Below are 22,019 nucleotides of genomic sequence, written 5' to 3'. Positions count from 1 at the left end.
TGTGCGGCCGCCGGGGTCCCCAGCCGCCTGGGTTTGCCTGGAGACCCTGCAGCACGGCCGGCCCGGGGCAGCGGGCTCCTCCCATGGGGCTGTCACGTTGCAAGAGGGGGGGGTCCCAGAGCCGGGTCCCTGCATCGGGAAGGGCTTGGATGCACATGGGGGAGTCCTGGAGCCCCAGGCTGGGGGAGAAGGAGGGGCAGGTGCAGTGCCGCTGGATGGGGGGACAGGAGGAGGAGCACTGGCCGGGAGGCGGCTGGCTCTGGGGAGGGAGATGGGGAGAGATTCCTTTGCCTGCTGCTGGTCCCTGCTGTGGCTTGAGCTGCTCTGTATCTCCCTCCCCTGCTGCAGGGACGAGCTACGTGCTTCAGCGAGAGAGCTGGGACCTGGTCGATTTCTCCTACGCTGACCACGACAACGGCAACCTCTACATAGGTACCTTCCGCTGCTCCCTCTGCGCCCGGAGGGGACCGGCCGCCCCATCTAACAGTGCGGGGCAGGGGGGTAGAGAAGGGCTCAGGGATCCAACAGAATAGGGGTCTCGTCCCCGCTCTGCCACTGCCTCCCTATAGGGTCCTCGGGCAACTCCCACAGCTGCTCTGTGCCTCCGTGCCAGGTGGGTCTGTGGGACCGGCCGCCCCATCTAACAGTGCAGGGCAGGGGGGTAGAGAAGGGCTCAGGGATCCAACAGAATAGGGGTCTCGTCCCCGCTCTGCCACTGCCTCCCTATAGGATCCTCGGGCAACTCCCACAGCTGCTCTGTGCCTCCGTGCCAGGTGGGTCTGTGGGCCCGGCCAACCTGCTGCCCAGCCCAGATGCTCCCTGCACCTGCGCCGTGCCAGTCGGGTTCAGCCTGGCCGGGAGTGTCGCCCATTGCTGCTAGCAGGTGGGCAGCCTGACACCCCCCCTCTCCCCCCGCAGGCAGGTGCGAACTGGAGCAGGGGAAGCACCTTTAATTCCATGGGGAGGCTGGCAAGGGGGTCTCGTGGGGGTCGGTATCCTCTGTGCCCGGGGCTAGCTGGGCCTCCGTCCCCCCGAACCCGCTGCTGCTTTGCCCGCATGGCTGCCTGGCCCAGAGCCAGCCGGTGCCCAGCGCGGGTCCCTCTAGGTCAGGGTGAGGCGGGGTGCCCGGCTGCCAAGCAGCCTCCGTGGGCCCTGGGACCCCAGAAAGGGCATCAGCCGGCCAGGTGCTGAGCTGGCACCTCTGCCAAGCATCGGGCCTGCGTAAGACTCCCCCAGCTCTGTCCAGTTTGGGGCCAAGCTTGGCACCAGCTCTGGGCCACGCAGGCATCCGGGGCTGACCCAGCGGTGCCGTTGCCTGGGGTCCCCGTTACCCTGCACCTCCCGGCCTGACACCCCTGCCCCGCTCTCCAGGCTACACGGTCCAAGCCGCCAGCGCCGTCCTGCACCGGAGCCAGGTGACCCTCGTCTCCGGCGCGCCCCGCCACCAGCACGCGGGCGCCGTGTACCTGCTGAGCAACGGCTCCCAAAGCACCCTGGAGCCGAGCCTGGTGCTGCCCGGGGAGCAGGTGGGCTCCTACTTCGGGAGCGCCATCGCCCTGGCTGACCTGGATAGCGACGGGTGAGCCCGGAGCCGGGAGCCTCCGCCTGACGGGGGCCGGGAACCCCCGAGCTCCATGGCCCTTAGCGGGGGGCAGCGTTCCCTGGGAGCCGGGCGCTCGAGCGGCTCATGGGCAGGGCGCCCCGCCTGGGTTTTGTCGCTGTTGGTGGTGCACAGACACGCTGCCTCAGTGCGCACAGAACAATTATCCCGCACATGGCTGGGAAAAGATTGGAGGGCGCATTGGCCGGGGGTGTCTGTGACCCAGAGCTTGGGGGATTTCCATAGCTCGGCTTGGGGGGCCCAATAGCTTGGAACTGGGGGTCTCTGTAGCTTTGGGGGGAGCTCCTGAGCCCAGCTCTTTGGGGGTCTCCGGAACACGCCGGGTCTGCAGCTCCCCGGCCCCGCCGGTGCCCCGTGGCCCTGACCCTGCCCTTCTTGGCCCATCCGGCAGGTGGCAGGACCTGGTGGTCGGGGCCCCGTACTACTTCGATCGGAAGCAGGAGGCAGGCGGCGCCGTTTACGTCTACATGAATGAGGCCGGCAGCTTCCGGAGCCGGGCCAGCCTGGCTCTCAAGGGCCCCAGCAGCTCCGGCTTCGGCTTCGCCGTGGCCAGCATCGGAGACGTCAACCAGGACGGCTTCCAGGGTGAGGGTCGTAATGGGCTGTGACGTAGTGGGGGGACTTGCTGGGCTGTGGTGACCCCTGCTGTCTGGAGCAAGACCCAGCAGGGAAAACCTCACTATGCAAAGGTACCATACGGTGGAACCAGCCTACCCCCCATGGGGAGAAACAAAGGGAGGTGGATGCTGCCCTGGCTGGGGGCAGGGCTGGAGGAGAGGTGGTTAGTTCCTGTCTGGAAAGCAGGGGAGAAGGAGCTGGGGAGGGGGCTGGGACTCCTCTATCTCAAGGGGGGCACTGAGGCCTCTTAGCCCCAGTTCCTGTAACCAGATCACATCTGTGCTGTGCTGTATCCTGGAGGAGCAATAAACCACCCTCAATTCCACTGGCTGGGGGAGTCTGTTTGTGCCATTTCGGGGTGCAGGAGACGGGGGACCCCCAACGCGCCGTCACATGGGCGACCTCGGGGCTCCTGCGGGTTGGGGGCAATGGAGTGCTGGGGGCCAGGGAGGTAGAAGGGTGGGCTTGGAAGGGGTGGCTGGGAGGTGTCCTAGGGGTGCAGTGGCTGGGCTTCGGGAGCTAAGGGGGTATGGGGCTGGTGTGGGATTGGGGCGAATGGGGGGCTTGGGATAGTGTGGGATTTAGGGGTGTCAGGATAGTGTGTGGGGTTAGGAATTTGGGGGGCTCTGGGGCTGGTTTGGAGGTGCCAGGGAACAGTGTGTGGGGCTGGTATGGGGGTTTTAGGGGATAGTGTGTGGGGGGCTCTGGAGCTGGTTTGGGGGTGGGGTGGGCAGGGGTTTGGGGTTCTCAGGAGACAGCATGGGGGGTTAGAGCAGAGATACAAGAGGGGCTCTGAGGTGACCGGAGTTTGGGGGCTCGTGAGGGGTGGGGATTGTCTGAGGGGGCTGGAGGAGCCCGGCTGACCCTTTGTTTCTCCCCACAGACATCGCCATTGGGGCTCCCTTCGAGGGCCCCGGCAAGGTCTACATCTACCACAGCAGCTCGGGGGGGCTGGTGGCCAAGCCCCGGCAGGTAACGGCCCCTTGCGCAGCCCCAGGGGAGAGGGTGGGGGGAGGGGTTTCTAGGGTCCTGCCCCACGAGTTGCAGGCCCACGGGTGGTGCTGGAGGGGCCGCGGGTGACTCCCTCTCTCCCTGCCCCACAGGTGATCAGCGGGGCAGAGCTGGGCCCGTCCGGCATCCAGACCTTCGGCTACTCCCTGAGCGGGGGGCTGGACGTGGATGGCAACTCCTACCCCGATCTGCTGGTCGGGAGCTTGTCGGAGCGGATAGCTCTGCTCAGGTGCGGGGCTGGGGCAGGCGGGGTGGCCTCTGAGGGGCCAGTCCTGGTCTCTGGACACACAAGAACTGGAGGTTTTGGGCAGGGGGAGGGGTGGGCTCTGGTGGCATCCGCGGGGATTGAACTTGGGACCCTCGGCGGGGGCCCCGCTGACCTGCATGAGCCAGAAGTCAGCAGCAGGGGAGGGATGGGGGCTGGTGAGCCAGGGCATAGCACTGCTGCCCCCTACAGGCACGAGGGGGCGTCTCCTCTCCTGGGCCCATTCAGCCGTCAGTGCTGCCGGGGCCAGGCTGGGGACCCTGAGCAGGCAGCGGGCGTCTGGGGCCGCCTGGAACCAGGCGAGAGGCCCTGAGTGCCCTGCCCTGTGCCCCCTGCGCTGCGCAGGACCCTGCCTGGGGAGCCGAGAGCGGGGTGATGAGAGAGCAGCCCAGCCCCTGGCCTAGAGCAGGGGGCAGAGGCTGCTCCTAACCGCCCCCAAACCCTCCACGGGCCCCCAGACCTCCCCCCGTTGGGGAGCTGCGAGGGGCCAGGCAGGCCCTGGCGCTGGCGGGCAGAGGTGGCTTGGCTGATCTCTCCCCTCTCTCCGCCTGCCCAGAGCTCGGCCTGTGATCAACATCTTGAACAAAACCCTCACGGTGAGCCCCAGCGTGGTGGACCCGGCCAAGTGCACCCCAAGCTCCTGGTAAGGCCCCCCCCATCCCCCCCGACTGGCTGGGCCCCTGGGGGCGCCCGCTCCGCCGAGCACGGCGAGGACGAGCCAGCAGGGCGAACGGGCCCTGCTGCCGGTCCTGCCCCTCCCGGCTGCCTCTCACCCCGGCCTCCTCTGCCCCCCACCCCAGCATCCAGGTGCAGATCTGCTTCGCCTACAACCAGAGCGCCGGGGACCCCGCCTACAAGGAGCGAATCAGTGAGTGAGCTGGAGAGGGAGGGGCGTGCGTGTGTGTGTGCGTGTGTGTGTGCGTGTGTGTGTGTGCGTGTGTGCGTGTGCATGTACACATGCGTGTGCACCCACGTGCACCGAGCGAGAAGCGACGGGAGTAGTGGGCTGTGTGTGCACAGGTCCAGTGTGAGCAATGGGGGGGGCAAGATGCAGGGGTGAAGGCAAGTGGGGGGAGGTTCGGGGATCCAGGAGGCTGCCTCAAACCGCACTGAACTTAGGCTGGGGGGCGGATGCTGCAGCAGCAGCGGGTGACTCCCTTGTGTGCAGAGGTGGGTGTGTCCATGCACGAGCACTAGTGTGCGGATGCATGCGGTGGGGTGCGCGCGCGGTGGTGAGGGCGTGTTCAGCGGTGCGTGTGTGTTACACATGTGGACGTGTATTTGTAATGGTGCACGTGGTGGTGTCGGGTGCTGTTGGGGTGCGTGTGTGTGGGTGCACGAGCTGCAGTGGTGCACGTGCACTGGGGTGTTTGTGTGTGTGGGGCGTGCATGGGGGCAGGTCTCTGAGCGGGTTCTCCCCCGGCTGTCCCCAGCCCTGCTGTACACCCTGGAGGCCGACCGGGACCGGCGCCCGGCACGGGTGAGGTTCGCCGGGTCGCACTCGGCTGTTTACAAAGGCACCTTCCCCATGCCCGACACCAAGTGCCAGGACCTGCAGCTCCTCCTGCTGGTGAGCAGAGGGCAGTGCAGCTGGGGGTGGAGGGGGTGGTGGCCGGGAGCGAGGGAGACGGGCGGGGGGGGGGGGGAGGGAAGGGGGTGGTAGCCGGGAGCGAGGGAGGCGGGGGGGGGGGGCGGGGAGGGAAGGGGGTGGTGGCCGGGAGCGAGGGAGGCGGGCGGGGGGGTGGGGAGGGAAGGGGGTGGTGGCCGGGAGCGCGGGAGGGGGCGTGGCGGCCGCAGGGTCCCTGGTGCTGCAGCAGGTGACAGACAGCTGAGTCCCCAGGGCTGGCTGCCCCGTGGGGCTGGGGGCTCTGGGGAGGGGGGAGGCTCTGGCAGCCGCAGGGAGCCGGCTCTGGTCTGGGCGGGTTCTCGCCAGCCATGCGACCCGCCGTCCCGCTGCAGGAGAACGTCCGGGACAAGCTGCGCCCCGTCACGCTGCACATGAACTACTCCCTGGAGGAGAGGCCCAGGCCCTTCCAGCTGGGGCCCCGCTCCCTCGACGCCTTCCCCGTCCTGAACGAGGATCAGCCCCAGGACGACAGCACCGAGGTGGGTCACCCCGAGCGCCCGCGAAGGGGGCCGGGCCGGGCGGAGGGGGGCGGGCTGGCCAGGGCTCCGGACTGGCAGGCTGTGGGGCGGAGAAGCTTGTTGGAACAGGGGCTGAGCAGGGGCTCCTGGGTCCCATTGCTGGCGCTGACATGGGCTCCCCGGCGGGGGGAGGGGGCTCTGCTGCTGGCCCCAAGCCCGGGGGCCCGGCTGCCTCCCCGCGCCCCAGCTGGCTCTGCAGCCGGGGGCTTTGCTCTTGACCTCAGCGGGGGCTGGACCGGAGCAAGGGGCTGGATTTCACTCTTAACGATGTTCCCCTGCCGCCGGGAGGGAGGCGTCAGCTGCTCCAGCATCCCGAGGCCTCGCCCTGCGGTAGGGAGGTTTCACTAGCTCCCGGAGAGCTGCTGGATAACGGCCTACTGCTGCTCCTGGCTGACGGAGCACCTCCCTCAGCTCCCGGGGCACAGGCCAGGGAGTGACCCCTGCCCTTGTCAGATTAACTTCCAGAAGGAGTGCGGCCTGGACAACACGTGCACCAGCAACCTGCAGCTGCAATGCGCCTTCGTCGGCGAGCAGAACCAGCCGCTGCCCCGGTGAGCGTCGGCAGAGCCGCCTGCTCGGGGATCCCTGTGGGCCCTCCCGCGGGGGGCAAAGGGGTTCCTGTGTGGCCCCGGGTTCCCCTCTTGCATGGGGCCGGTCACCCCCGCCTGCGTGGCTGCTGCCCCCTGGGGTGGGGGCCGGGGCCGCCCACGCTGAGCCCTGTTCCCCCGCGCAGGCTGAAGGGGACCCAGGTGCTGCAGTACAGCCGGGACGTCCGGAAGCTGCACCTCAGCATCAACATCACCAACGACGGCGAGGACGCCCACGAGGCCCTGCTCAACATCACCGTGCCCCCCGTGCTCCTGCCCTCCTCCGTCCGGCCCGTAAGCGCCCCCCACCCGCATCCGGGGAGAGTCGGGCGGGGAGGTGGCCAGCGGCCCCCCAGCCCTGCGGGTGGAGGACCCCCTGTCCGTCTGTCCGTCTGTGCGAGTCCCAGGGCAGGCTCTGCCCGTTGAAAGCCTGGGCGGCGGGCGGCTGGGATGCTCTTGCCCCCCATCGCCGCTGGGGGTGCCATGCCCCGACAGGGCCCGTAAGGGGCTCCCAGGCGACAGGCCTGTGCCCCCACAGTGGGGGGCAGCCTGGAGCCCAACCGCCAGCGTGGGGGCGGGATGTGGGGCTGCCTTTGCTCTGCTGCCGGGGCCCCTGGGGGCGGCAGGTATCGAGGGACGAGGGGTGGAGGTGGGCGGCTGCGGGGGCTGGGCTGGGCGGGAGGGGGGGGTCTCTCGGGGGATGGGCCCGGGGGCAAGCTGACGGTGACCCCTCCCCCACAGAGCGGCGCCTGCACCTTTGGGGAGACGGTGCTGTGTGACCTGGGAAACCCCTTCAAGAGGAACCAGAGGGTGAGCAGCGCCCGGCCCCACACGCCCGGCTCGGAGGGCAGGGTCCCGAGGGGGGAGGGAGCGGGGCACAGCCAAGCAGGGCGGCCTGTGGGCACCAGGGTCCGAGCTGCCCGGGGGCGCCCACTGGCGATCCAGTGAGATCTGCCCTTCCCCCACCTCAGAGGCTGGGCCAGGCTGTGGCTGGGGTCTTGGGGGGCAAACCCCATGCCAGGCTCAGCCGCACCAGCCCCCTGCTCTGTCCCTCGTCCCAGGCGGAGCTGGTCGTCACCTTCGAAGCCATCGGCATCACGCTGGACACCCGGGAGGTCAGCGCTCAGCTCCAGCTCTCCACGTGAGTCCCCGTGGGGCTGGGAGGGGGGTGGGGGAGACCCAGCCGGGAAGCCAGGCCAGGCCTCTCCAGCGTGAAGGGCCCACCCCCCGCCCCTCCCGTGCGGGGCTTTGCCGACGATGCTCAGGGCTGGCTTTGCTGCGGCAAAAAGGCAGCCACCTCTGGGGCGGAACGTGGCAGCGAAGTGACAGTGCACAGCAACGTCAGGCAACGGTCCCGGAAAGGAAAGCGGATCATAAAGCCCCGGGGCGGGCAGAGGCCATGCAGTCCTGGAGTCCAGCCCTGGCCCAAAGCAGGACCAGCCCCGACTCAGCATCCCAGCCGGGGCTCTGTCAGGTCTGGACTCTCCAGGGACGGAGATTCCCCCCGGCGCGTCCCCCCCTCCCAGGGAAACAGCTTTTCCGAATCTCCACCCAAGGCCCCGCGGGCAGCGCCAGGACGGGGGCAGCCGGAAATGCCGCAGGTTTAACGAGCGCAAGGGTCAGAACCCGCTTGGAGAGCCCCTGCGGTGCCCCCGCCCCTGCGCTGCACGGAGCCCCCAGCACCCCTCTGGGCTCAGCCTGGGCCAGGGCAGAGGGTCCGTGTGTCTGTGCGGGGCCGAGCCGTCTCCCTGTCCCCGCAGGCAGAGCACCCAGGAGGACCTGCAGCCGGTGTGGGCGGCGCTGCTCGTGGACTACACCGTCCAGGCCTCTCTCAGCATGTGCGTATCGCCGGGCGCACGGCTCCTTGAACGTGGACGGGGGGCCGGGCCCCACGGCTCAGCCTGCTCGGGCTGGTGTCCTGGGAGGAGCCCGGCGGGGTCGGGGCTGTGTAGGGCCGGGCGGCCTGGTGCAGGAGTGCGGGTCCTATACCGGGTGGGGGGTGATAGATAGTCCCTGGTTGGGGGTGTACCCCCAGCCACTGCTCCCCGCTAGCCCACACCCAGCACAGGCCACGTGGCCTCTCCCACCCTGCCCGGACCCCCCACGCCCACCGCGGGCCACGTGGCCTCTCCCACCCTGCCCGGACCCCCCACGCCCACCGCGGGCCATGTGGCCTCTCCCACCCTGCCTGGACCCCCCACGCCCACCGCGGGCCACGTGGCCTCTCCCACCCTGCCCGGACCCCCCACGCCCACCACGGGCCACGTGGCCTCTCCCACCCTGCCCGGACCCCCACGCCCACCGCGGGCCACGTGGCCTCTCCCACCCTGCCCGGACCCCCCACGCCCACCGCGGGCCACGTGGCCTCTCCCACCCTGCCCGGACCCCCCACGCCCACCGCGGGCCACGTGGCCTCTCCCACCCTGCCTGGACCCCCCACGCCCACCGCGGGCCACGTGGCCTCTCCCACCCTGCCCGGACCCCCACGCCCACCGCGGGCCACGTGGCCTCTCTCAGCCTCCTCGGACCCCCCACGCCCAGCCCTGCACCTAGTGTGTGCTGAGCCCAGCGACACACCCCTGCCTGTGTCCCCTGCCCATCCCGTGCCCCCTTCTCCGGCCCCACATCCCCTCCCCCGGCTGCTCTGCCTCCCCCGCTGATGCCCGCTGCTTTCCCCCGGCAGGACGTCCCTGCTGCTCCAGACGTCCTTCAGCGGGAAGGTGATGGGGGAGTCGGCCATGAGGGGCGAGGAGGACGTGGGGAGCCCGGTCAGGTTCGATTTCCAGGTAGGGAGGCTCCCGCGGGGGAAGGGCGGGCGGGGCCGGGGAGGGAGGTGGCGCCCGCGTCCCAACGGGGCTCTGCCTTGCAGGTGAACACCAAGGGGGAGTCCCTGGGATCGCTGGGCACCGTCGTCCTGGGCTTCCAGTGGCCCTACGAGATCCCCAACGGCAAGTGGCTGCTCTACCCCACGGAGATCCTCGTGAGCGGCAACCGCAGCGGGCGCTGCCGGCCCCCCGGCCACGTCGTCAACCCCCTCAACCTCACCGTGAGTCCGGCCCTGCCCCCCGCCCTGCTCCCCCCTCCCGCCCTCCCCCGGCCACGTCGTCAACCCCCTCAACCTCACCGTGAGTCCGGCCCTGCCCCCCCGCCCTGCTCCCCCCTCTACCGCCCCCCCCTTACCCTCCCCCCGGCCACGTCGTCAACCCCCTCAACCTCACCGTGAGTCCGGCCCTGCCCCCCGCCCTGCTCCCCCCTCTACCGCCCCCCCCTTACCCTCCCCCCGGCCACGTCGTCAACCCCCTCAACCTCACCGTGAGTCCGTCCCTGCCCCCCGCCCTGCTCCCCCCTCTACCGCCCCCCCCTTACCCTCCCCCCGGCCACGTCGTCAACCCCCTCAACCTCACCGTGAGTCCGGCCCTGCCCCCCGCCCTGCTCCCCCCTCTACCGCCCCCCCTAGCCTCCCCCCGGCCACGTCGTCAACCCCCTCAACCTCACCGTGAGTCCGGCCCTGTCCCCCGCCCTGCTCCCCCCTCTACCGCCCCCCCCTTACCCTCCCCCGGCCACGTCGTCAACCCCCTCAACCTCACCGTGAGTCTGCCCTGCCCCCCCGCCCTGCTCCCCCCTCTACCGCCCCCCCGGCCACGTTGTCAACCCCCTCAACCTCACCGTGAGTCCGGCCCTGTCCCCCGCCCTGCTCCCCCCTCTACCGCCCCCCCCCCTTACCCTCCCCGGCCACGTCGTCAACCCCCTCAACCTCACCGTGAATCCGCCCTGCCCCCCCTCTACCGCCCCCCCCAGCCTCCCCCCGGCCACGTCGTCAACCCCCTCAACCTCACCGTGAGTCCGGCCCTGCCCCCCGCCCTGCTCCCCCCTCTACCGCCCCCCCGAGCCACCCCCCGGCCACGTCGTCAACCCCCTCAACCTCACCGTGAGTCCGGCCCTGCCCCCCGCCCTGCTCCCCCCTCTACCGCCCCCCCTTACCCTCCCCCCGGCCACGTCGTCAACCCCCTCAACCTCACCGTGAGTCCGGCCCTGCCCCCCGCCCTGCTCCCCCCTCTACCGCCCCCCCCCAGCTCCCCCCCTCCCCCCGGCCACGTCGTCAACCCCCTCAACCTCACCGTGAGTCCGCCCTGCCCCCCCGCCCTGCTCCCCCCTCTACCGCCCCCCCCACCCTCCCCCCGGCCACGTCGTCAACCCCCTCAACCTCACCGTGAGTCCGGCCCTGCCCCCCCGCCCTGCTCCCCCCTCTACCGCCCCCCCCCCCCCCCCCGGCCCTCCCCCCCGCCCTGCTCCCCCCTCTACCGCCCCCCCCTTACCCTCCCCCCGGCCACGTCTTCAACCCCCTCAACCTCACCGTGAGTCCGGCCCTGCCCCCCCGCCCTGCTCCCCCCTCTACCGCCCCCCCCGGCCACGTCGTCAACCCCCTCAACCTCACCGTGAGTCCGCCCTGCCCCTCCGCCCCGCTCCCCCCTCTACCGCCCCCCCCCCTCCCCCGGCCACGTCGTCAACCCCCTCAACCTCACCGTGAGTCCGGCCCTGCTCCCCCCTCTACCGCCCCCCCCTTACCCTCCCCCCGGCCACGTCGTCAACCCCCTCAACCTCACCGTGAGTCCGGCCCTGCCCCCCACCCTGCTCCCCCCTCTACCGCCCCCCCCCGGCCACGTCGTCAACCCCCTCAACCTCACCGTGAGTTCAGCCCTGCCCCCCCGCCCTGCTCCCCCCTCTACCGCCCCCCCCTACCCTCCCCCGGCCACGTCATCAACCCCCTCAACCTCACCGTGAGTCCGGCCCTGTCCCCCGCCCTGCTCCCCCCTCTACCGCCCCCCCCTTACCCTCCCCCCGGCCACGTCTTCAACCCCCTCAACCTCACCGTGAGTCCGGCCCTGCCCCCCGCCCTGCTCCCCCCTCTACCGCCCCCCCCCCCGGCCACGTCGTCAACCCCCTCAACCTCACCGTGAGTCCGCCCTGCCCCCCCGCCCCGCTCCCCCCTCTACCGCCCCCCTTACCCTCCCCCCGGCCACGTCGTCAACCCCCTCAACCTCACCGTGAGTCCGGCCCTGCCCCCCGCCCTGCTCCCCCCTCTACCGCCCCCCCCTTACCCTCCCCCCGGCCACATCGTCAACCCCCTCAACCTCACCGTGAGTCCGGCCCTGCCCCCCGCCCTGCTCCCCCTCCCTGCTCCCCCCTCTACCGCTCCCCCCCCCCCTCACCCCCTCCCTGTGAGCTCAGCTCTGCCCCTCCCCAGCCCTGCTCCCCCTCCCCGCCCCTGCCCTCCCCCCCGGCCCTCTCCCTCCCCCAACCCTCCTGGCCCTGCTCCCCTCCCCGCCCCCCCGGCCCTGCCCCCCTGCCTGCTCCCCCCCGGCCCTGCTCCCTCCCCCAACCCCCTGGCCCTGCTCCCCCCTTTACCCTCCCTCCGGGCCACGTCGTCAACCCCCTCAACCTCACTGTGAGTCCGGCCCTGCCCCCCCCCAACCCAGCCCAACCGAGGGCTGCAGTGAGTCAGACACCACAAACGAACTGTCCCCTGCCTTCCCTCCCTGCTCAGTCACTCCCTCTTTCCCTCGTCTAGCCCATGCAGTCAGCCCCTTTACCTCCCCTCCCCAGCCCAGGAGGACTGAAGCGTATTCCGGGTTTCTGCCCCCCTCTCTCTCCCTCGGCAGACGGGACTTTCCCCCAAACCAATTCCTTCCGCCCTCCCAGCCACTCGCTCCCTGCCTGTCGTGGCTGATTGTCTCTCCCTCCAGCATGCAGCAGGCAGCATTCAGCTGTTCACAGAGGCCCCATCCTCGCCGATCAGCTGATCTCCCTGCCCATGGGGAGCTTTGAACCTCTGCTTGGGGCTCAGGGTAGAGCTGTGCAGCCACGCAGCTTAGAGGGATCTTTGGCGCAGACCCTGGAGCGTAACCGGCTCTGTTCCCTTCCAGTTCCTGGACGGTGGCTCCTCCAGCCGGCAGAAGCGTGACCTGGAGGCGGAGCTGCCGGCCGATGCCCCCGTCACCCTGGCCACCTCCAAGAAAGCCATGTCGGAGACTCTGCTGGTAAGGGCTGTTCTCGTGCGCTGCCCCACAGGGCTGGGGCCCCCGGTGGCCTCGCAGGGGCAGCGACCTGCTTGCTGCATCCCCAGCACAGTCTGCAGCCAGTGTTCCCTCGAGTCCTTTCATCCGTGGGAGGATGTTTCTCACCCGTGGGAGGATGTTTCCCACCCACGTGCGAAATAATTGTGGATGCACCGGGGCAGGTGTGAATGTGCACCGCCAGGAGACGCGAAGCCCAGCTGGAGGCGCTCTGCTGATCAGCGGGGTGGCATCGGGTCTCTCCTGAGTGGCCGCACAAGCAGGAAGCGCCGTCTGGAGCACGTCCCTCACGCACCCCAGCTCGAGGCAATGACGGGGCGAGAGCCCAGCTCCGCCTGCCCAAGATCTCTGGGGAATCTCTGCCAGCTCGTGGCGGTGTGAGGCCTATGACACGTGGCTAAGTAGTTCCGATTGTGCCCACCAGAGGGCAGTTGTGTCTCAGGGCCAGTTGGTGGGTTACAGGGATGTGGTGTCAAAGGGTCTCAGCTGACCAGGCCTGTAACTGACCGATGTTCGGCGTGTGTGGTTGGGACAAAACCACCAAGAACTGAGGGTTCGTTTCAGGGTCTCCCCCTGGCGGGGTCCTCACCCGGCCTTGAGGGGACATGGCTGGCTGGCCCCTTCCCCTTCCTCTCTGGACCCGCCCGCTAACCCGCCAGCTTCTTTGTTTCCTGCCCCAGAGCTGCTCCAAGGGGACGTCCCGCTGCATCTGGTTCGAATGCCCCATCCAGGACTCCAGGCACATAACGACCATCAGCATCCGGGCGCGGGTGTGGAACAGCACCTTCATCGAGGTCAGTGCTGCCCGCGGCTGCTCTGGGAGGGTGGCTTTTACCAGCGGGGGAGGGGATCAGTGCTGAGCTACTGAAAGCCCATGAAATGCGGATTCACACGAAGCCCCGTGTGTGGGGGACGCGCTGCCACGAGGCGCACGTGGAGCCTTTCGCGAGGTTCCGAGAGGGCTCGGCCATCGGCGTGGGCGGGAGCAGCCAGAGAGCGCGAACGCGTGATTGGAAGGGGGACAGACCCTCAGATGTCTGGGCTTGAGCAATGAGTTGGAAGGTCTCAGCTGGGTTCCTCGTGGCAGTGGCCATCCCTCCATCCCATCCGCCAGCTGGCCTGGCTCGTCCCCCTCCCGACAAGCTCCGTAGCGGGGCCCAGGGCAGAATGAGCCACCAGGGGCAAGTTCGCCTCTTGCCTGGGGCTGGCCCCGGGGGAAGTTTGGCCGGGCAGGAGCTGCTCCATGGACGGTGCGGATCCCGCAGGGCCAGTGTGGGGGTGAAGGCCGGGTGCGGGGGGGGGGCGAGTTAAAACAGAGATTCACTTCTGGCTGAGGCTAACAGCCGCCCCGTTTCACCCCCGGCTGCACAGGAGTTCCGCGACTTCGACCGTGTCAAGGTGGATGGGCAGGCAACCCTGTTCCTCAAGACACACGTTCCCACCATCAGCATGAAGAACCACACGGTGCGGGTGAGTCGGCCTGGACTGCTGCCTTCCCTGGGTGCAGGCGTGTTTGCGCCTCCTGCTGGGATTGGCTGGGCCTGGAGTAGCTGGGATCTTCCCCTCCAATCAGCCAGAGCTCCTGCCCCTCCCCACTGCGCCTCCTGCTGGGATTGGCTGGGCCTGGAGTAGCTGGGATCTTCCCCTCCAATCAGCCAGAGCTCCTGCCCCTCCCCACTGCGCCTCCTGCTGGGATTGGCTGGGCCTGGAGTAGCTGGGATCTTCCCCTCCAATCAGCCGGAGCTCCTGCCCCTCCCCACTGCGCCTCCTGCTGGGATTGGCTGGGCCTGGAGTAGCTGGGATCTTCCCCTCCAATCAGCCAGAGCTCCTGCCCCTCCCCACTGCGCCTCCTGCTGGGATTGGCTGGGACTGGAGTAGGTGGGATCTTCCCCTCCAATCAGCCGGAGCTCCTGCCCCTCCCCACTGCGCCTCTTGCTGGGATTGGCTGGGCCTGGAGTAGCTGGGATCTTCCCCTCCAATCAGCCGGAGCTCCTGCCCCTTCCCACTGCGCCTCCTGCTGGGATTGGCTGGGCCTGGAGTAGCTGGGATCTTCCCCTCCAATCAGCCGGAGCTCCTGCCCCACCTCTGCAGCACCCCCTGCTGGCGAGGGGGCTCCCAGCCAGGTGCTCAGTCGTCCAATCCTCCCTGTTCACTGCATTTGGCTCCCAGTTCTTCGTGGACATCGACTCGGAGCTGGTGGAGGAGCAGCCGGCGGAGATCGAGCTGTGGCTGGTGCTGGTGGCGGTGGGGGCAGGGCTGCTGCTGCTGGGCCTGATCATCCTGCTGCTGTGGAAGGTGAGGGGGCTGCTTGGCGCAGAGGGCAGGGCCGAGGGACCCCTGCCCTCCGGCTAGCCGGGGACAGGAGCGGTGGGGAGGGCGTGGGGGCTGCGGAGGGCAGCGCTGAGGCCCGGCGTGCTCGAGACACGGGGGGATCGTGCGCCCTGCGACCTGGAGAGGAAATCTGAGCTGCATTTCGACCGCCCCGCTTTCTGCCCCACGAGGGCCCTTCCCAAAGCCTCGTCTCGGAGCTTCCCAGCCCAGGGAGGCTGAGGCCGGGCTGGCGACCCCACAGCCTTTCACGGTGAAGGGCCCCCACGTCCTTTGCAGACTCCACCCAGAGTTCTCTTCCCCTGCCGCAGAGATCAGCCACCTCTGGGCCGGCCGGCGGCCGCTGTTGAACACGCAGCGAGGCTGGCAGAGGGGCTGCACGAGCGTATCACGGGGATTGAGGGAGACTGGCTGTGACGGCCACAGCTGGAATGGGGGTAGCGCCCGAATTCAACAGTCTGGAATGGCTAATAGTCAGGGCCCCCGCTTCATGCCAGGGCAGACTCGGGCGGAACAGCGCCCCCTACCGGGCAAGGCTCGGGGGGAACAGCGCCCCCCCCCTACCGGGCAAGGCTCGGGGGGAACAGCGCCCCCCCCCTACCGGGCAAGGCTCGGGGGGAACAGCGCCCCCCCCCTACCGGGCAAGGCTCGGGGGGAACAGCGCCCCCCCTACCGGGCAAGGCTCGGGGGAACAGCGCCCCCCCCCTACCGGGCAAGGCTCGGGGGGAACAGCGCCCCCCTACCGGGCAAGGCTCGGGGAGAACAGCGCCCCCCCCTACCGGGCAAGGCTCGGGCGGAACAGCGCCCCCCCTACCGGGCAAGGCTCGGGGGGAACAGCGCCCCCCCTACCGGGCAAGGCTCGGGGGGAACAGCGCCCCCCCCCTACCGGGCAAGGCTTGGGGAGAACAGCGCCCCCCCCCTACCGGGCAAGGCTCGGGGGGAACAGCGCCCCCCCTACCGGGCAAGGCTCGGGGAGAACAGCGCCCCCCCTACCGGGCAAGGCTCGGGCGGAACAGCGCCCCCCCCTACCGGGCAAGGCTCGGGCGGAACAGCGCCCCCCCTACCGGGCAAGGCTCGGGCGGAACAGCGCCCCCCCTACCGGGCAAGGCTCGGGGGGAACAGCGCCCCCCCTACCGGGCAAGGCTCGGGCGGAACAGCGCCCCCCCTACCGGGCAAGGCTCGGGGGGAACAGCGCCCCCCCTACCGGGCAAGGCTCGGGGGGAACAGCGCCCCCCCCTACCGGGCAAGGCTCGGGGGGAACAGCGCCCCCCTACCGGGCTAGGCTCGGGGGGGAGAACAGCGCCCCCCCCTACCGGGCAAGGCTCGGGCGGAACAGCGCCCCCCCTACCGGGCAAGGCTCGGGGGGAACAGCGCCCCCCCTACCGGGCAAGGCTCGGGCGGAACAGCGCCCCCCCTACCGGGCAAGGCTCGGGGGGAACAGCGCCCCCCCTACCGGGCAAGGCTCGGGGGGAACAGCGCCCCCCTACCGGGCAAGGCTCGGGGAGAACAGCGCCCCCCCCTACCGGGCAAGGCTCGGGGGGAACAGCGCCCCCCCTACCGGGCAAGGCTCGGGGAGAACAGCGCCCCCCCTACCGGGCAAGGCTCGGGCGGAACAGCGCCCCCCCTACCGGGCAAGGCTCGGGGGGAACAGCGCCCCCCCTACCGGGCAAGGCTCGGGGGGAACAGCGCCCCCCCCTACCGGGCAAGGCTCGGGGGGAACAGCGCCCCCCCCTACCAGGCAAGGCTCGGGGGAACAGCGCCCCCCCTACTGGGCTAGGCTCGGGGGGGAGAACAGCGCCCCCCCCCACCGGGCTAGGCTCGGGGGGGGAACAGCGCCCCCCCTACCGGGCAAGGCTCGGGGGGAACAGCGCCCCCACTGAGCCACCAGGAGCAGCCCCTCCGCTCTTCCTCGGAGCTGTCTCGTCCGTGGCCCAGCCTCAGCGTGGCCGAGTTTAGCCACCTGCAGGTTTGGGGCTGTCCGGGGCTCGCCGGGTGCGTATGGAGCGGTGACGCGGCGAGCCCCTGACTGGAGGAGCTGTGGAAATACCCGGGGCTGGCTCGGCTGCAGTTCCGGCTTTCGTGGCCCAGTACGGTTCTGCCCTGGCAAGCGACTCGGCCGCCGAAGCCTCACGTGGCTCTGTGTCCTCCTCTCCCGGGGACCCGCGCCCAGGGCGGATCGCCTCCCGAGATAGCGGCCCCGATCCTAGAGGAGCTGGGACCCCCACGTATCCCCCCGACTCGGGGAACCCTTCAGTGGCAAAGGGTTGGCAGACCTGCTGCCCCTGCTCCGCCCAGCCCTGTGGCCGGCCACGTCCATGCCCCAGGGATGCTCGGGGTGTGGCCGCGTCCACTGAGCCCTGGGCGGCGGGACGGCCCTTGGGTGGAAAGGAGAGCAGTCCACGGCCGCTCTGCCTCATCCACCAGACCCAGAGCCGCCTTTGCCTCCACTCACTGGGCTGCTCCAGATGCTGCAGAGGGGGCCCTGGGGAGGACCCCTTCCAAGCCAGCAAGCGCCCCCTGGGGATCCGAGGGTCAGGAGGGTTTTTCCCCTCTAGTTCCACAGCAGGACCTGAAGTGGGGTGTGTGATCCGGAGTAGGATCCGGACGGCTGCAGCTCTGCCCCTAGGCGGGCAGGAGCGAACGGGAGCTCAAGCCCCGCGACAGGGCGGGATGTGGGGAGCCAAGCAGTTTTTAGGAAGCCAAAATGGCCCAGCTGATTGGGAAGTACCGCCACGTCCCTAGCCCACCCCCGCCCGGCGCCTTCTGTACATGGATACGCACAGAGATCAGCCCCTCGGCCACGGACAAGCAGCCACCTCTGGGCTGGAGCATTTCCTCCCCCGGGGCCCCCCATCGCCCCTGACCCGTGTCACCTGCTTCCTCGCAGTGCGGCTTCTTCCGGAGGGCGAGCACGCGCGCCATGTACGAGGCCAAGGGCCAGAAAGCGGAGATGAAGATCCAGCCGTCTGAAACGGAGCGGCTGACCGACGACTACTAGCTCCCCTTTGCCCTGAGAGCCCACTCCATCCTCTGGGTAATGACCGGGGCAGGGAGGGGCCTGTGGGGTGTTGGCTTCTCCCTCCCTGTCTCTCACGCCTTCCCCTGCCCCCCTTCTCTGCCTGGGCTGCATCTCTCCGCCAAGGGGCCCGCCGGGTCCTCTGTGTGCTCAGGGAACAGATCATTGGGTGGCACTTCAGTGGACACTCCCCTAAGGGCGAACCGCCCTCTGCTTTTCCCTGGCTCCCCCAGCTCCGGGGCAGCCCGGGGGTGTTTCTTGGCTAGCTCAGGGTCTGCCCTTAGCACCCTGCAGTAGAAGCCCCCCGGGGCGAAAGAGGAGGGTGCCCAGGGGATACAGCGGCAGACACTGGAGGAGGGAGAGGCGCGGTCGGTCTGTGGCAGCGTGCGACTGTTTGCACTCTGTGCACGGCTGCATTAGGGATGCTTGTGCCTGACACATCACTGCTCCTCATGTGCGCAGTGGCATGGGCTGAGCCTGGCGCTGGAGACAGCTGCACCCGTGGGCAGTCAGAGGAGCCCCTTTGACAGGTAGAGCAATGGGCCGGGACACTAGAGGGGCGCTGATGCAGAACGAGGTAAACTGGATCGCCCCACGAAGGACCAAACAGCCCCCAGGTCTGCCCACTAACTGCCCAGCAGCGCTGCTTGGGAGCTGAGCGCTTGGGCGGCGCCCAGGAGAGCTTCACATGCCGCCCAGCTGATCAGCGGAGTGCCCACAGCCAGCAGCCTGTGTTCCTGTGGGTGGTGCACTTTTGCACATGTCTCGGTGCACGGAACAAAATGTATTCTGCACATGGATGGAAAAATGAGGGAACATTGCTCCCCAGGGGTAGAACTGCAGACAGGAAGGAGAACCAGCAGCTCCACGCACGCCGACTTCCATCTGTCTGTCCGTCTGTCCTATTGTGCTGCGGTTTAACTAACGCTAACGTCTGTCTCCCCCTTTCCAGCGTCACTGACCAAGTGTTTCTCTCAGCAGCTGCGTCTCCTGCGTCCGGCTGTCTGGCTGTCCGCCTGTCTCTTCTTGTTTGTGCCCTGTTTCGTTTGTTTCTATTTTTCTGATTTTGTTTTCTTTCTCTGCTTTGGTCTTTTCTCCTTTTCATCTCTGATTTTCTCTCTCATTTTATTCGGAGGTTTCTCTGATTTCTGTCCCTGATGTCTCTTCTCTGATTTCTCCCTTTCTCTGGTCACCAAAGTTTGACGCTAACTCCACCCCCTCCTCTCCACTCCTTGCAGTGCGACTTCTTCAAGCGGACCCGCTATTACCGGATCATGCCCAAGTACCATGCTGTGCGGATCCGCCAGGAGGAGCGATGCCAGCCTGCTGACAGCTTCCTGCCCCGGAAGCACAAGAAACACTGGGTAACAAACTGGCAGGAGTCAGAAAAGTACTACTGAGCCCCCGCTCCCCGCCCCCGTCGTCCTGCCAGCGTCTCCTCAGCTCGCCTCTCTGCGCACGTCGCTGCTGTGTGCAAGTAGCCCACGGACCAGCCCCTGCCGGCAAGTTAACCTGCAGCCCCAGAACTTTCCGGAGTGGCACGGGAGCGAACTACACATGCCAGGGAGCAGCCGTGCAACACGATCCTGCCAGTGGGAACACGAGGAGCTTTTTGTTTTGCACAAAGTGGTTATTTCCCACATATTGACACAATCTCGTCTATCTGGGCACAATTGCTGTGCGTTGTGTGTGCCCCAGCCCCCCCGGCTCTCTCGCTTCCTGTCATGCTCACATGTACGGAAAAGTGCCTCCTTGCGCACCGACAGCATGTGATCTTGCACAACCCCACGGTGTCTCTACCACATCCTTGTGCACACTTAGCTGGACCTTCCCCAGTGCTCTTGTGCACACAAAGCATAGCTCCGCCTCCTCACCGTGCACACACGCATGTGGAGATGATCTCTCGTGCTGTCAGGTCCCCGCACACTCTCGGCTGCTACGGCTCATGATTCCTACAGCCCGTTGGCATGAGTTGTGTCAGGACCACGTGACACCCCCTCACTGTCATGTTCTTGCACATGGGTGACTAGTGCACGGTGCCCAGCTTTAACTCTTTGCACATGGATGCTCACCCTGCCCCTCCATCCGTCTGCACACATGGCTCCTCGTGCACCGATTCACCCGTGTGATGACGGAAGCCGGGCCCTGCCCACGTGCTGTCTGATGCACGTTCACGGTCGCTGCGTCTCCCTGGCACACGCCGACGCCGGGCCCGCCCGGGTGTTCTGCCCCTTGACAGAAGGGGAAAGTGGCACCAGGACCCGGAACGCGGCCCCTGTCCTGCCAGGAGGAAGAAGCCAGGCAACGCCTCACGGCCCCTGCGCCGCCCTGGACACTGGATGTTTTGCCACTGGAGTTTATGTGAGAGCTACTGGTACCCTTCCCGGCTTGTCTCCGGTGGGGGAGGGGCGCGGGTTGCAGCCGGGGCCTGGCTGGTGGAGAGCCGTGCCTGTGGTTGGGGGAGGGTGGATGGTGGGGGAGGAGCTCCCCTCCCCAAAGCGACACACTCAGTGGAGCTCAGCTCTCCGAGGAGGAGGAAAAAGGCCTTTCCGGCCGGGGCGTTGTGACAGACCTAGCCCCGTGCCCAGGTCGCACGCAGCCTGGCCCTTTCCGACTCCTCCGGAGGCACAGACCTGGGCCCTGCAAGCCCCAGCCCAGCCCAGCCGGGAGACTTCCAAAGCAGGGGCTGATCTTGCTCCCTGTGGGGCACTAGGCCTCCCCTGCCGACCCAGCCCCACCCCCAAGCCGGGGCCGCCACAGGAAAGCCGGACTCTGCTCTGCGTGCCCACGGAGGTGCTGAGTCGGGGGGACCTCGCGGCCGTTTGCAGCACCAGCCTCCGCCCCTCCCCACTGCCCGCAGCCTCGTGGCTGGATCTGCCTAAGCCTGGAGCCGCTGGGCCCCGTCTCCTGGGGGCAGCGCAGGGCCTACCCCTGCACCTGGCCTGGCCTGGCCGGGGGTGCGGATTACCCCAGACCCTGCCGCCGTGTCGCTGTGAGACCTGCCCCTGTCAGCCCTCTGCTGCCCCCCTGTGCTGCCCTTGGTTTGCTGCAGGCCTCAGCAGGTCCCCCTGTCCCATCCCAACCATGCAGCTGAGTTTCCCTGCTGTTGGCTGGCAGGCAGTGTTCCGTTCCCAGCGCTCCCTGGGCGCCAGCCACTCGCGCACTCTTGCTGGGGGGCATTCTTGCAGGCATCACACAGCGCTTTCATTGGGGGCACCGCCCTGGTTTACAATAAAGGGACCTGCAAGGATGATGGTTTCCTGCCCTGCCCACTCTGACACACTCCCTCGGTGCCCCCGGCTGGGGAGTTAAATTATTAGGTGTGCACGGGGGGGTGGTTTTTGCTGTTGATCACTGGAGTTCGTTTCTTCTATGGTACTGGAGGTCTGGAGTCACTGTGCCTGGATGTGAATATGCTTGAGCAGTTATGATGGCGTCAAATAAAATTGCTCTGATTTGTAACATGCCTTTTCCTGCAGCCCAGCTTCCTGCTACCCCCCACGCGGTGAACCGCCGACGCTCCCTCTGGGTCCCAACCTCACGTCGCGCTTCTCACCCGCAGATCTCAGAGCCTCACAAGGGCTGTCAGTTTCACATGCCTCATTTTACAGAAGTGGACGGTGAATTGCTAGGAGCTGGTTAGTCCTCAGTGAGGGTCCTCACCATTAGGTCACGCTGCCCTCCCTCAGCAAGTACCTCCTGGACTATAAATAGAGCAGTGGCTCTGATTCCTCTTTCACTTCTGCCAGAGCACAGTTTACATCTACGTTTGAAATTGCATCCCAGGCTAAGGTCTGCGGGGTGACACTAGCAAAGAGGGTTGGTGGCGAGCTTGGGATCCAGAGAATGCCACGGTCCGTCATCAGCCAACCAGCTCGATAAGGAACCCCCCTTTGGATTTGTTACCGCCAAATTGTGGCAGACACTTCACCAGCATCCTAGGAAACCGCACGTGGCCCATGGGAGGGCTGACGTTAGCCCGTTTGAAAACTAGAAAGGAAAGCAGCATTTTGTGGGGGTGGACTGGGGGGGTAGAGATGCAAAGCAAGAGGAAGAATCTAGCTAATTAAGCTATAGGCTGCTGGCTTTGCCCCCTCAGCTTTTCACTCTGTGTTTATACAGCGCCTAGCGCAAGGGGTTCTGGTCTGGGGGGCGGCTGTTAGCTGCTACCCCAGTACCATTAGCCATAACACACTGTTTTGGAGCACTGGAGAATCTGCAGGAGCAGACAGTCTGTGGCCACCAGAGGGCGCTGCGGTACTTCGCTATGAGACCCTAGTGGCTGTGCACGGTTACTGCTGCTGTGGGGCTGGGCTAGCCTGGCTGGCACAGAGGGGCAGAGCAAAGGTCTATT

At 68.0% G+C, this 22,019-nt stretch overlaps 1 protein-coding gene across 3 annotated transcripts in view; it reads left to right on the top strand.

Moving 5' to 3' along the window:
* ITGA3 (integrin subunit alpha 3) overlaps window positions 1-21,127 on the top strand; it is a 39,939-nt gene extending 18,812 nt beyond the window's left edge. Inside the window, exons 5-26 of one of the 3 annotated variants that reach the window (XM_089773895.1) lie at window positions 349-432; window positions 1,372-1,579; window positions 2,013-2,206; window positions 3,123-3,211; window positions 3,343-3,479; window positions 4,072-4,158; window positions 4,316-4,383; window positions 4,949-5,085; window positions 5,475-5,621; window positions 6,072-6,211; window positions 6,394-6,541; window positions 6,989-7,057; window positions 7,309-7,388; window positions 8,008-8,085; window positions 8,931-9,033; window positions 9,117-9,293; window positions 12,172-12,285; window positions 13,002-13,115; window positions 13,693-13,791; window positions 14,491-14,616; window positions 17,537-17,683; window positions 18,904-19,043. In XM_089773895.1, the coding sequence (XP_089630021.1) occupies window positions 349-432; window positions 1,372-1,579; window positions 2,013-2,206; window positions 3,123-3,211; window positions 3,343-3,479; window positions 4,072-4,158; window positions 4,316-4,383; window positions 4,949-5,085; window positions 5,475-5,621; window positions 6,072-6,211; window positions 6,394-6,541; window positions 6,989-7,057; window positions 7,309-7,388; window positions 8,008-8,085; window positions 8,931-9,033; window positions 9,117-9,293; window positions 12,172-12,285; window positions 13,002-13,115; window positions 13,693-13,791; window positions 14,491-14,616; window positions 17,537-17,647 (2,510 nt within the window). In that variant the 3' untranslated portion in view covers window positions 17,648-17,683; window positions 18,904-19,043. Of the gene's footprint in view, window positions 1-348; window positions 433-1,371; window positions 1,580-2,012; window positions 2,207-3,122; window positions 3,212-3,342; window positions 3,480-4,071; window positions 4,159-4,315; window positions 4,384-4,948; window positions 5,086-5,474; window positions 5,622-6,071; window positions 6,212-6,393; window positions 6,542-6,988; window positions 7,058-7,308; window positions 7,389-8,007; window positions 8,086-8,930; window positions 9,034-9,116; window positions 9,294-12,171; window positions 12,286-13,001; window positions 13,116-13,692; window positions 13,792-14,490; window positions 14,617-17,536; window positions 17,684-18,903 lie in introns of all 3 variants that reach the window. The other 2 variants (XM_075911687.2, XM_089773896.1) reach the window with 2 other exon arrangements.
* Window positions 21,128-22,019: the final 892 nt, after the last annotated feature.

Source organism: Pelodiscus sinensis, chromosome 29, assembly GCF_052426305.1.
Source record: "Pelodiscus sinensis isolate ZL-2025 chromosome 29, ASM5242630v1, whole genome shotgun sequence".
In the NCBI taxonomy this organism is placed as follows: domain Eukaryota; kingdom Metazoa; phylum Chordata; order Testudines; family Trionychidae; genus Pelodiscus; species Pelodiscus sinensis.
Note: the sequence above shows the minus strand (reverse complement) of the source record. Positions and strands in the feature narration are given on the sequence as shown.